At 39.2% G+C, this 19177-nt stretch overlaps 1 protein-coding gene across 1 annotated transcript in view; it reads right to left on the minus strand.

The window, feature by feature from the left end:
* Positions 1–19177, minus strand: part of ETFA (electron transfer flavoprotein subunit alpha) — a 124516-nt gene that overhangs the window by 71909 nt on the left and 33430 nt on the right. The window contains exons 2-4 of the mRNA XM_037833317.1: positions 7335–7481; positions 1932–2013; positions 1749–1831 (exon numbers count right to left, since the gene is read on the minus strand). Of these exons, the coding sequence (XP_037689245.1) occupies positions 1749–1831; positions 1932–2013; positions 7335–7481 (312 nt within the window). The remainder of the gene's footprint in view (positions 1–1748; positions 1832–1931; positions 2014–7334; positions 7482–19177) is intronic.

The raw sequence follows: 19177 nt of genomic DNA on the forward strand, positions 1-19177 counted from the left end.
ATTGTGAAAACCTTGTGGATCGCACTCCCTTTATCTAGTGTATGGATGGATAAGTAGAAAAATGGGAGAAAAAACTAAATGAAAAATAGAGTGGGATGGGGGTCATGATTTGAGTATTCTTTTTTACGTTTATTTTTTATTCTTATTCTTTCTGGTGTAAGGAAAATGTTCAAAAATAGATTGGGGTGATGAATGAGTAACTATATAATGGTACTATGAACACAATGGATGATTGTATGGTATGTGAATGTATCTCAATAAAACTGAATTTAATTTAAAAAAAAAAATGAAGTGCTTTAACCCAGCTCAAAAAAAAAAAAAAAAAAAAAAAAAAATCAGTGGCAACATAATTGTGATTTAAAAAGGAAAAAAAGCCAACTCACGACAATCCACAGAAGAAATAAAAATGAACATAAATATAAGAAAAGATGTTCAATCTCACTAGCAAGCAGAGAAATGCAAAACAAAAAGGATACAATTTTTCACCCCCCAGACCAGGGAAAAAAACATTAAAATGTATAATACCAAGTGTTGACAAGACATTCCAAAATGCAACCTTTCAGGAGAACAATCTAGTAATACCTATCAAAATTTTAAATGCACTTAGTCTTTGAACAAGATATTTCACTGGAGAACTCTATTTTAAATAAATACTAGCAAATGTATACAAAAATGTATGCACACGGTATGTGAATACATATCAATAAAATTGAATTTAAAAAAAATGTATGCACAGGGATGTTTCCTAGCAGCAAATCTTGTAAATGCAAAAAATTAGAAACAACCTAACTATCCTTCCTTGCTTAAACATGTCCCATAAAAAATGAGACAGACACATTATGAGCTAATATCATCAAGACATACTATTTAAGTAAAAATCACTAGTCACAAAACAATTCATGTGCTAGTATCCCATTTTGGAAATAAAAAAATATTTGTACACATATTATAATTTTTAAATCCATAGAAACAGGCCTAAAAGAATGTACAATTTTTAGCAGCAGCAACTTTGAAGAGGGGAGGGTAAGTTGAGGATAAAATAGGGGGATTTTGATACTTTAAATCATATGCATCCTTTACAATAAGAACAAAGTTGCTTACAACTCATTTTATAACTTTAAAAAGAAAAATCAAGACTAAAAACTGCAGCTTATTAGGAATGGAATAAAAGAAAAGGGAGCTAGGTTAATACCCACGGCCACAGAGAAGCAGACAGATCCACTGACAAATCTCACCTCTTGGACTCCCCCAACTTCATACAGACCACTGCCCATCTGCTAGCACATTCTTTCTTCAGACATATCACAACGCACATGATCAAATTACAGCTTTCTTTACCCTGAGGATATCTAACCATCTCACAGTCTTTCCCAAATCCCCCAAGTAGATAGAATTCGGTCTTTCTAAATATTCGTCAGCCGCACAAATAAACCATCCCTTAAGATGTGTTATTTACACAAATGACATTCTATCTCTCATACACACAGAGTCTAATTTGGTTTTTAAACAAAGATAATTTTAAAATAATAGCCTAAAGAAAGTTTTCTCCAACAAAATTTGAAACCTGGAAATGGCATTTTAACAGAAATTATGACAAAAACATGAAAGAATAAATTTTAGCAAAATTATCCTTTAATTGAGAAAAATCAGGATTGACTATCTGTACAATATCTGTTGTACATTTTCTCAAAATGAAATCCAACCCCTCCAAGCAATGACATCAGATTCCACATTCTCAATCTTCTCACCTTTCCAAAGGCAGATGCTCCAGCACAGATGTGTGTGTAATTGAACTGCTTCTGGGTTGACAAAATCAATGGTGTCAGTTCCTCTGAGAATTAAACACATTTGATAAACACATTTCATAATATTCTCATTTTCATACATTCAAGCATAATTAGGCACTCCACTTTTTCCAAAGGAAAACTCACCTGGAAGAAGGCCTTTGTACACATCATTCTGAGCCACAAGAACTTTTGCTACACCTGCTACTTTGCAGAGCTCCTGTGCCACCTGTGATTAAAAGTTTTTAATTATCCATCTAAGAGAAATATACAAATAGAGCCACCTCTACAAATACCAACAGAGTATAAAATTCTCATTGACCAATGTAAAAAAAATGGTCCCCTTAGAAACAGATTGTTAATGAGGAATAAAAAACTATATCCTTTGACAGAGACAATCTTATGCCAATTGATTTCACTGCCAACTGACCTTACACAAGCTTACTACAGAGGATTTTTTGCAAATACTCCTGACTTAAAAAAAAAAAGTACTAACTGATAAACCAAAATCAACGTGGCTCTCTATTAAAATTTAGATGTAAACTGTGCTCTTTACTTTGGTTCAAGGCAAGTGCAAATTCATCATTTTAGAAATGGTGAAAATGAGGTAATGGTTAGGTCCTCTCTCACACAATAACAACACAGCCAAAACATTTTACATTTACGGTTTCCTAGAGGTAAAGAACAGGACTTAACTATCCTGGTTTCTGGGCCATTGTACTTGATTTGGCAATAATAATGTCTGCTGATTTTCAAATTAGTGATCCCAGGTAATAGAAGAAATCTTATGTAATATCTCATTGTCAACCACTGAGTTTCTGTCCCAGTAAATTTATTTATCTAGAACAAAGCAAAATATTTTCAATTTCAATTCCTCATTTTTCTTCTTTGGGATCAAGATGGGGCTCTGAAAAAGCTTTCCAACCTCTCAATTTTCTGTATACAGACAACAATTAGAATTTCCCTTTCTAAAGATCCTTAATTACAGCATAACTGGCATCTGCTACAGCAGAGTCACGCCAGTCATGTTATGGTCTTCTGTCTTCTTCTTGACCTCTATGCGGATTCGCTGATTCACTGATTCACTGATGAGCTGGCATAAAAGGCTGCACCTCCTGTCCCCCTCAATGGACTCTGAGGTTGCAATGTTCACTGAAGAGAGGGCACAGGGCAAAAGTTACCTCTGGTGGACTGAAGTTCAAGATGGTAAAACAACATGCACCAGTGCTCTGCTCCCATAGAAGCTAGAAGCAATGAGCAGGAACCAGCAGAAACATCTTTCTCAAGCTCCAGAAAACAGTTAAGGGACTGCAGTAACAGGGCAAGCACCAAATCAAGAAAAAGGCAACCGAAAAGAGGTAGGATCTCCTGGTACCCTGGCTGGCGCCTCCCCCACCCCTCACAAGCTTGGCAGAGCCAGACAACACCCCCAGTGCAGATTGCTGGTCCCAGTTCTAGAAGGCACAGAGTAACCCTCACGCACATACAGAAAGCATGTACGTCTGGCCCAACTTGTCAGGTGGTGGCCTGAGGGACTCACCATCTCTGTGTGTAGAAGGCAGCTCACAGAGCTCTCCTAAAGAATGCTGTGGAAGAGGAATCAAGTCATGCTGCCTGGGTCAAGGAATTGCTGGCTACAGGACATACAGTGCAGTGCCCAGGACTGGGAGGAAACCGTTTCCTAGGGAAGATAGGACATTAAGAACCATGTAAACCACAAGAACAGGCCCAAGATGAGACTCATGCACAGAAAAGGATGAGGGAGGGCCTTAAGCTTTGGCCTGGAGCTGTTCTCTAAACTCATTGTTTGGATAAGCACTGAAGGAGAGCACTTGCATAGATCAATCTGCAAAGACTGGAAAGGTATTTTCTCCTCCTCCTCCTCCTCTTTTTTGTCAGCTCCTGGCAATCAAAGGAAGCTCTGTCATAATAGTAGCTGGATACAAGCTAAGGAACAGATGCCTCCGAGTCTAAATTCCACCAATAACACATTAAATATCAAAATGTCCAGGTTTCAACAAAGAGTCACAAACACACAAAGAAATAGGAAGTGATGGCCCAGGCAAAGAGGAAGGCTAAAGCATTAGAAATCATCAGTGTGGAGGACCAGATCTGGGACATACCAGACAAAGACTTTGAAAAAATGGTCCTAAATATGCTCAAAGAGCTAAAGGAAAACATGGACAAAGAACTAAAGGAAATCAGGAAAACAACAGATGAACACAAAGAGTATCAATAGAAAGATGGAAATTATGAAAAAGAACCAGAGCTGAAGACCACAGTAACAGAAATGAAAAATTCCCTAGAGGGTTTCAACGGCAAATTGGAGCTGGCAGAAGAAAGAACTAGAGAACTTGAAGATAAGACAATTGAAGTCATTCAGTCTGAGGAGCAGAAAGAGGAAAGAATGAAGAAAAGTGAACAGAGCCTAAGGAATCTGTGGGACACTATCAAGTGTACCAATATACACATTTGGGAATCCAGAATGGATAGAAAGGTGCAAAAAGAATATTCAAAGAAACCGTGTCCGAAAACTTCCCAAATTTAACAAAAGACATGAATATACACACTCAAGACACTCAACGAACTCCAAACAGGATAATCACAAATAGACCGACACCACACCATGTTATAATTGAACTGTCAAAATGCCAAAGATAAAGAGAGAATTCTGAAGGCCGCAAGAGGGAAGCCTGTATCACATACAAAGGAGCCTCTACAAGATTAAATGCCGACTTCTCATTGGAAACCATGGAGGCAAGAAGACAATGGGATGACATATTTATTAAAGTGCTGAAAGTAAAATATTGCCAACCAAGATCTCTATATCCTGCGAAACTGTGTTTCAAAAACGAGGGAGAGATTAAGACATTCTCAGATAAGCAAAAGAAAGGAAGTTCTTCACCTTTAGACAAGCCCTACAAGAGATGTTAAATAGAGTTCTGCATGTTGAAAGGAAAGGACCACAGAAGATAGATTAAAGCCACATGAAAAAATAAAGATCTCAGTGAGTGTAGCAACAAGGGTAAATATAAATGCCAGTACTATTCTGTATTTGATTTGTAACTCCACTTTTCACTTCCTATATGATAGTAAAAGGCAAATGCATAAAATGTAACAATAAATCAGTGATTTTGGACTCATAATGAATAAACATGGAAAGTGTGACAAGACTACATGAAAGTGGAGGAATATGGCATATAGAAATATAGTTTGTGTATACTATTGAAGTTGACATCAAAGAAAACAAGATTGTTAAAAATTCAGGATGTTAAATTTAAGCCCCTTGGTAACTACAAACAAAATATCAGAGAATACGCAAGCTCATAGAGACAGAAATTAGAATACAAGTTGCCAAAGATGGGGAACAGGGGTAATGGGAAATTAATGCATAATGGGTGTAGGGTTTCTGTTTGGGGTGATAGAAGAGTCTCAGTAATGGAAGGTGGTGGAGGTACCACAACATTGTGAATGTGATTAAACCCACAGAATGGTATGCTTGGGAGGGGGTGAGATGGAAAAGTTTATGTTGTATACATGTTCCCACAATTAAAAAAAAAAAGAGCAACTAAAGAGACAATGACAATTAAAAGCAATGCATGATCCTAGATGGCCATCTAGCAAGGGAGGATAAAAGGTTCAAAGGGATATTATTGGGATGTATGAAAAAATTGGAATATTTACTATAAGCTTTATATCAATGTTAAATTTATTAAACTCAACAACTGTACTTAAGGTGGTTACATAAGTAAATATCCTTGTTCTTAGAAAACGTACATAACAGTATTAAGCGTGAGGAACATGATATATACAACCTATACTTAAATGTTCAGAAAATGGCTTGATAAATAGGCAGATAGATGGACAGAAGAAAGAAAGAAAGAGAAAAAGAGAGAGGGAGGGAGAGAATGATATGATAAATGTGGCAAAATTTTAAAATTGGTAGATAGAGTTATCTGGGTGGGTAGGGCTATGTTGGAGTTCTCTGTGTGGGGTCTGCATTATTTTTGTAACTGTCTTGTAAGTTTAAAAGTATTTCAAAATTAAAATTTTTTTAAAAAAAGGACCTCTGGTGAATCATCAAATTTAAGCCAAGACCAGCAGACAAGCTTGTACAACAGAGGCCCCTACTATCACCACTATATTATGGATGCATTTAGCATCTCTATCTTTAAAAGAATTTCCAATTAAAACACCCTAGTTAATTCCAAAGGAGGTGTATACAAGCCCAAGATATAAAATGGAACAGAATTTTCCCATTGAAACCACCTCTTTTTACTGCCAAAAATTCCTGGCACTACTGAGAAGAATACTTGCTGCTTATGTTTATCATAAGCTAGACAAAACAGTGTAATACTGAACCTGGCTAGATTATCAATAGTTTCTTTATTCAGGTAGTGATTATTTTTCTTTAAGGCAGAATATAACCTGATAATAATACTGTGACTGAGGAGGGAAGATGATTTCTGTTTTGATTTTCCTTAAAATAGGCTAAATAAAATATCACTGTAAACATTTTCAACTAATATTAGAATAATTATTTAATCACAGCACACACACGCACACACAAAGCTAGAACTGATACATCTGAAAACAGAGCAACTAAAAAAATAGCTTAGCCATATCATTATGTATTGTGGCTTATATCACCGATATATTGTTAGCAGAATTCAGATAAAGAAATCCACATAATTTACCTAATCTTAATCCTGCTCAAATCCATTCTTTTAAATATCAATTTCACATAGGTAATTACACAGAAGTGACACTAGTTTTCTGAACACGAATTATCACATGCTCTGCATTAAAGCCACTCAAATAAATAAATAAATAAAATCCTGTAGAAAGAAACATGCCCTTACCAGATTTCCCCCTCTGAGGTCCAAGCCCCAACTACATGCTCAGCAGCTCCTGCACAGTGTGAGAGGGACTTAGTGGCTCAAGCTGTGCAAACTTAACTGAAGCACAGTTACAACTACACTGCATCCCAGTGGCACACACTCTGCAAACCACGTAACACCTTTCCAGAGGGTTTGTTTTCAAAGCTGTCATGGTCTTATTTCAACAACCACAAAACAACAACAAAAACAAAACAAGAATATCTCTTAGTGACAGCCATAGTTTGGAAAGAACAATAGTTACATTTCAATTCTTATACCAACTAAAAATTAACACCCATGATACTTTGTCCAGATTTACCACTTTCAGGAACTAAAAGCAATTAGCAAGTATATTCATAAATACAAAAAAGGGATTGGCTATTAACCTCTAAGGGGACTGAAATATTATAATTCTATTTTGTACCTGAAGGCACATCATGGTGCCAGTAAAACTAAATCAAGTATTCTTCCTCATTTCAAAAGATAAAACGCTTAGTGAGCAAACCTTTTAGTACCTTTTTCACACGTAGTAAGGGTGGTGACACTGGCCATTTAATGAGGATTAGAGCCCAGTTTGGGTTACAGTCCTCAGCATAATTCTCTGTTGCCATTTTTCCCTGTCTCTTGATGGAGATTATATTTGCTATGGCTGACCTTAAAAATTTCTCACCTTGTCACATTTGGTTCCAGCTACTAAGCAGGACACTTCACCTCCAAGACGTTTGGCGGCAGTGATGGTGTTTAAAGTTATGGGTGCTAGAGTATCATTTGCATGCTCAGCGATTACCAAGGTACTTTGAAATCGAAGCAACGAGGCCTACAAAGAGAGAAAAAAAGGGAAAGAATTTTGTCATACAAACAGATTTTTTTACTCTGTTAAGCATGCGTACTTTAAAGAAAACTGTTGTGTAAACAATACTCAAGTTTCATAAATATATTTATAAAATACTTCCTTAATAGCAAAAATTGGGCTATTATGCTTACCACTTTACTACTAACATTCTTAACTAATAAAATGGAAAATGCCAATTAGTTCCCTACTATTAAAAATATTTTTTAATTATTTCAAAACAAGTTTCCCACTAATCTATGCCTAATGGAAGACTACTAAATATACTAAATGCAAAATCCTTAGACAGAACTTAATGATCAAACCAGAAATTGGTCTAACTCTACTATCAAACACATTCAGTTACAACAATACTGCTGAAGAGTACAGTTATATACAGAAATAATGGGTCTGAAATCAACTAATGACTTCTATTGCTCCAGGCTAAATGTATATCAAAATAACTAATAATGGAAATCTGTTTTTTATCTTTAAACTTTTTAGTTTGGAATAATTTCAAACTTACAAGACAGCTGCAAAAATAATAGAAAACCCATTCAGAGAACTCCAACATACCCCCACCCCTAAATACCCAGATCCACCAATTTTAACTTTTTGCTACATTTGCCTCATCATTCCTTCCTTCCTTCCTTCTTTCCTTCTTTCTTATCTATGAATCATCTTCTGAACATTTGAGAGTAAGTTGTATAATCATGCTCCTTTAACACATAATACTTCCATGTACATTGCCTGAAAACACGGATATTCACTTGTGTAACCACTGTAAGCAAGGTTACCAAGTGCAAGAAATTTAACACTGATACAAAGCTTAAGGTCTATATTCTAATTTTTTCACAGTCCCAATAACACCCTTTAGAGCTTTTCTCCCTCATTATTAGATCTCCTCCAGGATCCTGTGCTGCATTTAATTGTCATTGTCTCTTTAGTTGCTCTTTTTTTTTTTTTTATACAAGTAACTATGCACTTTTATCTTCATTTAGCAGTATATCTTGAAGATCACTTCATACTTATAAATAAGGAGTTCTCTCTCAGGCTCATGTTATTAGACCAGCCCTCTCTTTATTCTTTTTTTTTTTTTTTAATTGTGGAAACATACATACAACATAATTTTTCCCATCTCAACCACTCCCAAGCACAACATTCAGTGAGATTAATCAATTCATAATATTGTACTATCCAATACTATAATATTACCATCACCCCAAAAAGAAACTCTATACCCTTATGATTCACTTTCATTCTCCCTGCCCCCACCTCTAGCTATTTCATATAAGTGGACTCATACAATGTCTGCCCCTTTGTGCCTGACTTATTTCACACAACTAATGTCTTCAAGGTTCATCCACATACGGCATGTATCAGAACTCCATTCCTTTTTAAGGTTGTTTAATATTCCATTGTATGTATAGACCACATTTTGTTTATCCATTCACTGGCTGATGGATACTAGGGTTGCTTCCATCTTTTGGCAATTGTGAATAAAGCCACTATAAACATTAGTGTGCAATATCTGCTTTCAATTCTTCTGGGTATACCTAAAAGTGGGATTGCTGGGTAATACAGTAGTTTTATGTTCAACTTTCTGAATAATCATCACACTGTTTTCCACAGCAGCTGCATGATTTTGCATCCCCACCAACAATGTACAAGGGTTCCTATTTCTCTGTATCCTCCTTAGCACTTGTTATTTTCCTGGAAATCTGTGTTTAAAATATAACACTGGCAGACTATCTCCACATTGAGCTCTGAACCTGCCACCATTCAGAGCAGCTCCTGAATCCATTCAGAGAAGCTCCTGAATTCAGGGCAACGTGACTCGACTTCCCACTCTATTCTTCCAGCCAGACTGCGTCCACCTTCACGTGGGAAAACCAACAATGGACATTTGCTGTGCTTCCACAAGGACACCTCCACAGTCCCACCATCTGCCATGGACTGGTAGCACAAGATTTAAAGAAAACGACAATCCCTGTGTTTCAGCATATCGTGCTAACCAGCAATTCTTTTCCAGAACTAGAATTACCATTAGTACAGTGGTGACCCACCTTGAAAGTTGAGGAAGGATGATAAATCAAAAAAAATTACAAGAGCCTGGACATCATATCAAGTTCTTGGGTACTGTCTGGTTGGGTAAAGCTAAAGCTATTTCTTCAGCTGTTGTTGTTAAAATACAAAATTATCCTACACTGCTAACTCCTAAACAATTAATAGCTTTTCTTGGTTTATTAGGTTATTGGACACTGTTTATACCCTATTTAAAAATTTAAAAACCTTTGTAAACCCCAATTAGAAAAGGAAAAGCACGGGAATGGGATTTTCCATGGCAGGCTGTGTATATAAAAGCAAAGCAAATTATCATGGAAGCATAGGCTTCAAGGGGGGTGGACCCCGATATATCCTCTGAATTGGATGTGGCCAGTGCCAATATGGCTTTGGGTGGGGTCTGTGGCTATTAGATTCTGGTCCCAACTTTGGAAGGGCACAGAACTCAGATATAGTCCATTGGAAAAGCAATTTTGTGTAGCTTATAATACTTTGTTACAAGTCAAAGGTCTAACTCAAAGGTGCCCAGTGACCTTATGGGTGACCATACCCATACAGGGGTGGACACAGGAGACTAAAAATAAGCCCCATTCAGGGAGTGCTCAGCTAAGCACACTGCTAAATGGAAAGCCTATGTCCTACAATGCCACATTTTTAACAATAGCCCTGTAAATGCAGAGATGCATGAAATTTTAGGACTGGTCTCCCATGTGGAAGAGCAACATGCCCTGCCTCCTGTTGATCCTCCCAAGGTGGCTTCTCCCATGCCCATCACTGACAGACAAGGGAGTATACCTGACTCTGCATGGTATACTGACAGATTGGCACTTGGGCAACATGCTACCTGAACGGCTATGACTGTCCAGCCAAGTACTGACATCATCTGGTGGGAGACTGGAACTTTGCAAAGGAGCCAGTGGGCTGAGCTGTGGACTGCAACTGTCCATGAACCAGGAAACACCTTGACCGTCTGCCCAGATAACTGGGCTGTATATCGAGGTCTAACAGTATGGATAGCCACATGGAAGCAGGAGCAATGGACGGTTCCTCCCCTATGGGGGAAGGAACTGTGAGAAGACATCTGGACGGCATGCCAGAAATGTAAGGTAACTGCTTTCCATGTTTCTGCCCATATTGTTTACTCACTGCCAGGTAATGCAGAAGTGGATGCCCTAGCGAGATTCCACAGCCTTAAACCAACGATGCACAAGGTGACTGAATGGCTGCATCGGAAAACCAGGCACCGAGGGTACCAGACCCTGTGGAAGCTGGCAGAGCAGTTTCAGCTGCCTATCACCCAACAAGAGTTAGAAGGAGTAGAGGGAGGAACCTAAGATGGCGGCTAGGTGAGACAGGGCAAAAAAACATCTCTGTGAAAAATACTAGATAAAAGCCAGAAAGTGACACAGAACACCAGTTCCAGCGATGCACTAGCCGGACAAGGGCTGCTAAATCCACAGGGACTGTGCATTTGGTGAAACTGGGAGTCTGCATTCTGAAATGAATGAGTGAGTCTGCTGAAAGTCCAGCGGCCGCACTGCAGTGTGAGGAAACCGTGGGGTGGCATTTGGAGATGGACTAGTTCTTTTAAAAAGAAAAAAAAAACACAAAACCTGGGAGCGGCTGCAGTTATCACGGTGAGAACCACGCAGTGAAGCACGGCAGGAGCTGGCTGTGCCAACCTCTCGGTGTCTGGCGTGGAGGATAGCCTGCTGCTGATTGTCTTTGGGCCAGGGGGGCAGAGGGGAGCTAAAAAGAGAAAGAAACCACACCCCTTGCAGCCATCTCCCTGGCGGACTGGGAACACTCCTGCCCAGGGCCAGAGCTATAGCCCAGAGCTGCGCCAAGAAACCCAGTGTGACAGGGAGTGTTTCCCACAGCACCGCGCACATATCACATTACCAGCCGTTGACAGTGGCCTTTAGTGCACCCACAGCTAACTGTCCCAGAGCTGGGAAGGCGGAGCTGTGCGAAAAGGGGGAAATTAACACACACCATTCAGCCATCTTTACAGAACGCTGGGAACGCCCCTGCAGGGCCTGGCGGCCCAGGGCTTCCCTGGAGGGCAGGCGCGCACTTCTGACATGGCACGGCCTTCCCTCAGCAGAGGTCCTGGAAGAGCACGGCTGAGAAGGGGGACCCGCTCGGAAATCCCAGGGACCCTAAGGCAATGCCAAGGACTTGTAGGTCAGCGGCAGAGACAACCTGTGGCAAGACTGAAATGAAGGTTTAGACTCTTGCAACAGCCTTAAATCTCCAGGAACATCCGGAAGGTTTGATTATTAAAGCTGCCCTGCCTCCCTAACCACCCAGACACATGCCCCACATTCAGGGCGGACAGAACCAACACCACACCCAAACTTGCTGTACCAATTGGACCCCACAAGAACCAGATCCCCACACACCACAAAGACAAAGTTGGGGAGAACTGACTTGAGGGGAATAGGTGACTCGCAGACACCATCTGCTGGCTAGTTAGAGAAAGTGTATGCCACCAAGCTGTAGGTCTGACAAATTAGAGATCGGTATTTTTTATATCCAGAAAGAACCCTATCAAGTAAAGCAAATGCCAAGAGGCCAAAAACAACAGAAAATTTTAAAGTATATGATAAAACCAGATGATACAGAGAACCCAAACCCAAACACCCAAATCACAAGATCAGAAGAGACACAGTATTTGGCACAATTAATCAAAGAACTAAAGTCAAACAACGAGAGCATGGCACAGGATATAAAGGACACGAAGAAGAGCATGGCACAGGATATAAAGGACATGAAGAAGACCCTAGAAGAGCATAAAGAAGAAATTGCAAGAGTAAATTAAAAATAGATGATCTTATGGAAATAAAAGAAACTGTTGGCCAAATTAAAGACTCTAGATATTCATAATACAAGATTAGAGGAAGTTGAACGACAACTCAGCATCCTCAAGGACCACAGAACAGAAAATGAAAGAACAAAAGAAAGAATGGGGAAAAAATCGAAAAAATTGAAATGGATCTCAGAGATATGATAGATAAAATAAAACGTCCAAATTTAAGACTCAGATTTAAGACTCTTCCCCTTCTGGGACTCAGGTGTCCCAGAAGGGGAAGAGAAGGGTAAAGGTCTAGAAAGAGTATTCAAAGAAATTGTTGGGGAAAACTTCCCAAACCTTCTACACAATACAAATACACATAACATAAATGCCCAGCGAACTCCAAATAGAATAAATCCAAATAAACACACTCCGAGACATATTCTGGTCAGACTCTCAAATACCGAAGAGAAGGAGCAAGTTCTGAAAGCAGCAAGAGAAAAGCAATTCACCACATACAAAGGAAACAACATAAGACTAAGTTGCAGCTACTCAGTGGCCACCATGGAGGCGAGAAGGCAGTAGCATGACATATTTAAAATTCTGAGAGAGAAAAATTTCCACCCAAGAATACTTTATCCAGCAAAACTCTCCTTCAAATTTGAGGGAGAACTTAAATTTTTCACAAACAAATGCTGAGAGATTCTGCTAATAAAAGACCTGCCCTACTGGAGATACTAAAGGGAGCCCTACCGACAGAGAAACAAAGAAAGGAGAGAGAGATATAGAGAAATTTAACAGACATATATAGAACATTACATCCCAAATCACCAGGACACACATTCTTCTCTAGTGATCACAGATCTTTCTCCAGAAAAGACCATATGCTGAGACATAAAACAAGCCTCAATAAATTTTTTTTAAAAATTGAATATATTCAAAGCACATTCTCTGACTACAATGGAACACAAATAGAAGTCAATAACCAACAGAGACTTAGAAAATTCACAAACAACTGGAGGATAAAAATGAGGGGGAGATGAAAACATTCCTGGATAATTAAAAGCTGAGGGACTTCATCACCAGTAGATCAGTCCAATAAGAAATGCTAAAGGGAATTGAGCAGGCTGAAAGGAAGGGACACTAAACAATTGACTAAAACCACACGAAGAAATAAAGATTTCCAGTAAAGATCATGTGGTAAATACAAATGGGTGTGCTGATTTGAAGCTATTGTAATTCCACTATTTACTTCCTACAGGATCTAAAATACAGAAATCAGTGGTTTTGGACTCAATGTAAAATATGTAATTTTTGTCAAGAACTACATAAAGGTGGGGGAATGGAGGAGTATAGGAACATAGTTTACGTGTCCTATTGAAGTTAAGTTGGTATCAAAGAAAAACAAGATTGTTATAGATTTAAGAGGTTAAATTTAAGCCCCATGGTAAACACTAAGAAAGTATCAGAGAATATGACCATAGAGATGAAAAGTGGAGTATGGGTTACGAGAAGTGGGGGAAGGGGCAATGGGGAGTTAAGAAATGAGTGTAGGGTTTCTGTTTGGGGTGAAGGGAAATTTCTAGTAATGGATGGTGGGAAAGTGATAGCATTGCAACATTCTACATGTGATTAATCCCACTAATGGAATGCTAGGGAGGGGTTGGAATGGGAAGATTTAGGCTGTATATGTTTCCACAATTGAAAAAAAAAAAAAAGACAGTCTAAATAGATAATGACAATTAAATGCCAAGGATGATCCTGGATGGGATCTGAGGATGGAGGAGAGGAGGCTCAAAGGGACACAGTTGGGACATAAGGAAAAAAAAAGGAAATATAGAATATAAGCTTTGTATCAATGTTGAATTTCTTGAACTTCTTAGCACAGCAATCTTAACGGGATTGCATAAAAGAATGTTCTTATTCATGGGAAATGTATATGTGAATTATATTGTTTGTTCAAGGATGTGTGCAGCCTGCTCTCATATGTTCAGAAGTTCAGAAGACAGAGCAATAGATGATGGGTGATAGGGAGGGAGGGAAGGAAAGAAAGAAATGGTGGCGTGACAGGATGCTAAAGGTGGTGGATCGGGGTATCGGAGAAGGGGGGTCGGGGTATGCTGGAGTTCTGTGTATGGGGTTTGTATTGTTTTTGCAACTGTTCCTGTAAGTTTGAATTTATTTCAAAATAAAATTTTAAAAAAAAATGGGTGTGCTGATTTGAAGCTATTATGTCCCCCAGAAAAGGCCATGTTCATTTAATCTGTTCCTGTAGGTGCAGACCTGCTGCGGGGTGGGACCTTTTGGTTAGCCTGTTTCAACTGAGATGTGACTCAGCTCATTCTAGGTGGGTCTTGATCCTTTACTGGAGCCCTTTATGAGAGGATAAAGGGAAGAAAAAGCCAGAGAGCTCAGAGAGAAACACCCAGAGAATTTTGCAGAGAGCTGAGAGGAAAGCCCTGGAGACGCTTATTTCACTCAGTATATTGCCCTCAAGGTTTTGTCATCAACCCATTTTTTTTTTTAATATGGTTTTGTTCACACGCCATACATTCCATCCTAAGTAAACAATCGACGGTTCTCTGTATGGTCATGTATTTATGTGTTCACCACCTTCACCACTATCTATATAAGGGCATCTATATTTCTTCTGCCCGAAGGCAGAAGCTGAAGCAGCAAAACCCAGGGGCGAAGGCCCAGCAGATGCCGCTGTGCACCTTCCCGCCTGGCAGAGGAGCCCCAGGTGCCGGCAGCCTGTCTTCAGAGAAGGCATCTTCCTGTTGATGCCTTAATTGGGACATTTTCACAGCCTTAGACTGTAAATTTGTAAACTAATAAATCCCCCTTGTAAAAACAAAAAAAAAAAGAAAAATGAGTAGAGGACACTAGCCCCTCCTGCTTGTTGTGACAGCCCAGAATGCTTCCTCACTGACTTGTACCCATCGGCTGAGACCAGATCCCATTTACCTGGTGGCAAGTAGACTATATTGGCCCCCTTCCTCTGTACAAAAGGGACAAAAATACACCTTCACCCCCATAGATATGGCTACAGGAGTGCTGGCTTTTCCAGGGGGCAAGGCCAAATAACAAGCTACCATACATAGTTTAGAAAAATTAAGTGCCTTTTCCAGAGTCCCCACACATGTGGACAGTGATGGGGGACCGCCTTCACCAGGAAATTAACCCAGGCCTGGGCTACAGAATAAAATGTCCTTTGGACATTTCACTTGCCCTATAATCCCACAGTAGCTGGGTTAACTGAAATAATGAATGGCCTTTTTTTTTTTTCTTTTTTTTCCTTTTTAATTTTTATTGGGAGTGTTCAGATTACCATACAATTATCCAAAGATCCAAAGTGTACAATCAGTTGCCCCCAGTACCCTCATACAGCTGTGCATCCATCACCACACTTAATTTTTGTTCAATTTTTAGAACCTTTTCATTACTCCAGACATGAAATAAAGTGAAAGGTGAAAAAAGAAAAAAAGAAAAGGAAACTCTAATCCTCCCATATCCTTAACCAATCCCCCTCAATTGTTGACTCACAGTGTTGGCATAGTACATTTGTTACTGTTTATGAAAAAATGTTGAAATACTACTAACTGTAGTATATAGTTTGCAATAGGTATATATTTCTTCCCTATATGCTCCTCTATTATTAACTTCTTATTGTATTGTCATACATTTGTTCTCGTTCATGGAAGAGATTTCTAATATTTGTACAGTTAATCACGGCCATTGTCCACCATAGGATTCAGTTTTATACATTCCCATCTTTTGATCTCCAACTTTCCTTCTGGTGACATATATGACTCTGAGCTTCCCCTTTCCACCTCATTCATGCACCATTCAGCAGTTAGTTATTCTCACATCTTGCTACCGACACCTCTGTTCATTTCCAAACATTTAAGTTCATCCTAGTTGAACATTCTGCTCATACTAAGCAACTGCTCCCCATTCTTAAGCCTCGTCCTATATCTTGGTACCTTATATTTCATGTCTATGAGTTTACACATTATAATTAGTTCCTATCAGTGAGACCCTGCAATATTTGTCCTTATGTGTCTGGCTTATTTCACTCAGTATATTGCCCTCGAGGTTTTGTCATCAACCCATTTTTTTTTTAATATGGTTTTGTTCACACGCCATACATTCCATCCTAAGTAAATAATCGACGGTTCTCTGTATGGTCATATATTTATGTGTTCACCACCTTCACCACTATCTATATAAGGGCATCTATATTTCTTCCACAAGGCAGGAGGGAGAGTCAAAGAAGGTAGAGAGGCAAAAGAAAGAGGAAAAAAAAATGACAGCTAGGAAGCAGCAAAAGGAAAAATAACCTTAAATCAAAGTAGAGTAAAGAGTCAGACAACACCACCAATGTCATGTGTCTAACATGCCTCCCCTATCCCCCCCTCTTATCTGTATTTACCTTGGTTTATTGCCTTTGTTACATTAAAGGAAGCATAATACAATGATTCTGTTAGTTACAGTCTCTAGTTTACTTTGTTGCATCCCTCCCCCATTGCCTCCCCATTTTTAACACCTTGCAAGGTTGACATTTGCTTGTTCTCCCTTGTAAAAGAACATATTTGTACATTTTATCACAATTGCTGAACACTCTAGATTTCACCAAGTTACACAGTCCCAGTCTTTATCTTTCCTCCTTTCTTCCGGTGTCTCACATGCTCCCAACCTTCCTCTCTCAACCATATTCACAGTTATCTTTGTTCAGTGTACTCACGTTGCTGTGCTATCATCTCCCAAAACTGTGTTCCAAACTACGCACTCCTGTCTTCTCCTATCACTTTGTAGTGCTCCCTTTAGTATTTCCTGTAGGACAGGTGTCTTGTTCACAAAGTCTCTCATTGTTTGTTTGTCAGAAAATATTTTGAGCTCTCCCTCATATTTGAAGGATAGCTTTGCTAGATATTGGATTCTTGGTTGGCGGTTTCCCTCTTTCAGTATCTTAAATATATCACACCATTTCCTTCTTGCCTCTATGGTTTCTGCTGAGAGATCCGCACATAGTCTTATTAAGCTTCCTTTGTATGTGATGGATTGCTTTTCTCTTGCTGCTTTCAGGATTCACTCTGTCTTTGACATTTGATAATCTGATTATTAAGTGCCTTGGCATAGGCCTATTCAGACCTATTCTGTTTGGAGTACGCTGTGCTTCTTGATCTGTAATTTTATGTCTTTTGGGAAAATTTCATTGATTATTTCCTCTATTATTGCTTCTGCCCCTTTTCCCTTCTCTTCTCCTTCTGGGACACCAATGAAACGTACATTCTTGTACTTTGTTTCATCCTTAAGTTCCCGGAGACGTTGCTCATATTTTTTCATTCTTTTCTCCATCTGCTCCTTTGCATGTAAGCTTTCAGGTGTTTTCTCCAGTTCCTGAGTGTTTTCTTCTGCCTCTTGAGATCTGCTGTTGTATGTTTCCACTGTGTCATAGCTAGAAGGCTTGCTTCCTTCCAGAGTCAGTACCTTCCAGCTGGCCAGCAATCTTTAGCTTTTCTGTCACATGGCCATGCACATGGTGGCATCTTCTTTCTCTTCCGGATTCCATCAACTTTCAGCTTCTGGCTGCTCCCTGTGTGCAGTGGAGTGGACTGAATTGTGAACTCTAGTTTGGACATGTTTTTCGTCTTGATCTTCGTCTTCGTCTGCATTCTGGTGAGTGTGGAACTATTATAAATAAGATCTCTTCAAGATGTAACTTCAGTTAAGGTCTGGCCCCGCTGAATCAGGTTGGGCTTTAATCCAGATTAATGGAGTCCTTTACAGGTAGAATGAAAGTCAGACAGAGAGAGAGAAGCCAGGAGAGGCCACCATGTATATTGCCATGTGACAGAAAAGCCAAGGACCAAGGATGTCTGACAGCCAGCCCCAGAATGCCATAGTCTTAGGGAGAAAAGCATCACTTTCTTTTGAACTTCTCCTAGCCTCAAAACTGTGAGCCAACAAAATCCTACTGTTTAAGCCAATCCATTGTATGGTATTTATTTTAGCAGCTAGGAAACTATAACACCAAGGCTTCTCTTTCTGTGTCCAGATTCCTCTGCTTATAAGGACTTCGGCCATACTGAATTAAGGCCCATCTTCATTCAGTTTGGGCACCTTAACCAACAGCATGTCAAAGATTCTACTTACAAATGGGTTCACACCCACAGCACCAGGGACTGGGACCTGAACATGCCTTTTGTTGGGGGCTGATTCAACCCCCAACAATGGCCTTATCTACTGCAGACTATCAAGAGACCATTAACAGTTCATCGTCATGTGGAATAATTTCATAGATTAGCAACATAAAGATGAACTAGTACAATCCCTGCACTCAAAAGACGTTACAGGAAATAAGACTTATTCACATACACAAAATTATTACAAAAGATAGAACAGTTTCAAATAATGAAGAGATCCACACGTTGGAAGCTGCACATCACTAAGTACAGAGAGAAGTGGAGGTTGAGAGGAAGGAAGTTTAGGTGCTCCTGTCACATGAAAAGAAGAAGAATGGCACCATAAGCAAGAAGAAAGAAGAAAATTTTGGAACTATCCTTGTGGAAATGGCAATGAGAAATGAGAAAAAGCAGTGCTGAGGATTAAATGGCAGGGTTGTGTGGCTTAATTCAAAAATAATCTTCAGTTCTTAAGTTGGAGTGGAGAAAGCATAGGATAAAATTTGCCCAGGGTTAGAAATTTACATGGAGGGTGTGAATGAAGGGAAACTAGTCATGGGACTATAATGCTGGTTCTACAACTAATAGGGAATTTTCACAAAACACTCGGTTTTTCATTGACGCTGTAAATATCA

This window comes from Choloepus didactylus, chromosome 4, assembly GCF_015220235.1.
Source record: "Choloepus didactylus isolate mChoDid1 chromosome 4, mChoDid1.pri, whole genome shotgun sequence".
Lineage (NCBI taxonomy): Eukaryota > Metazoa > Chordata > Mammalia > Pilosa > Megalonychidae > Choloepus > Choloepus didactylus.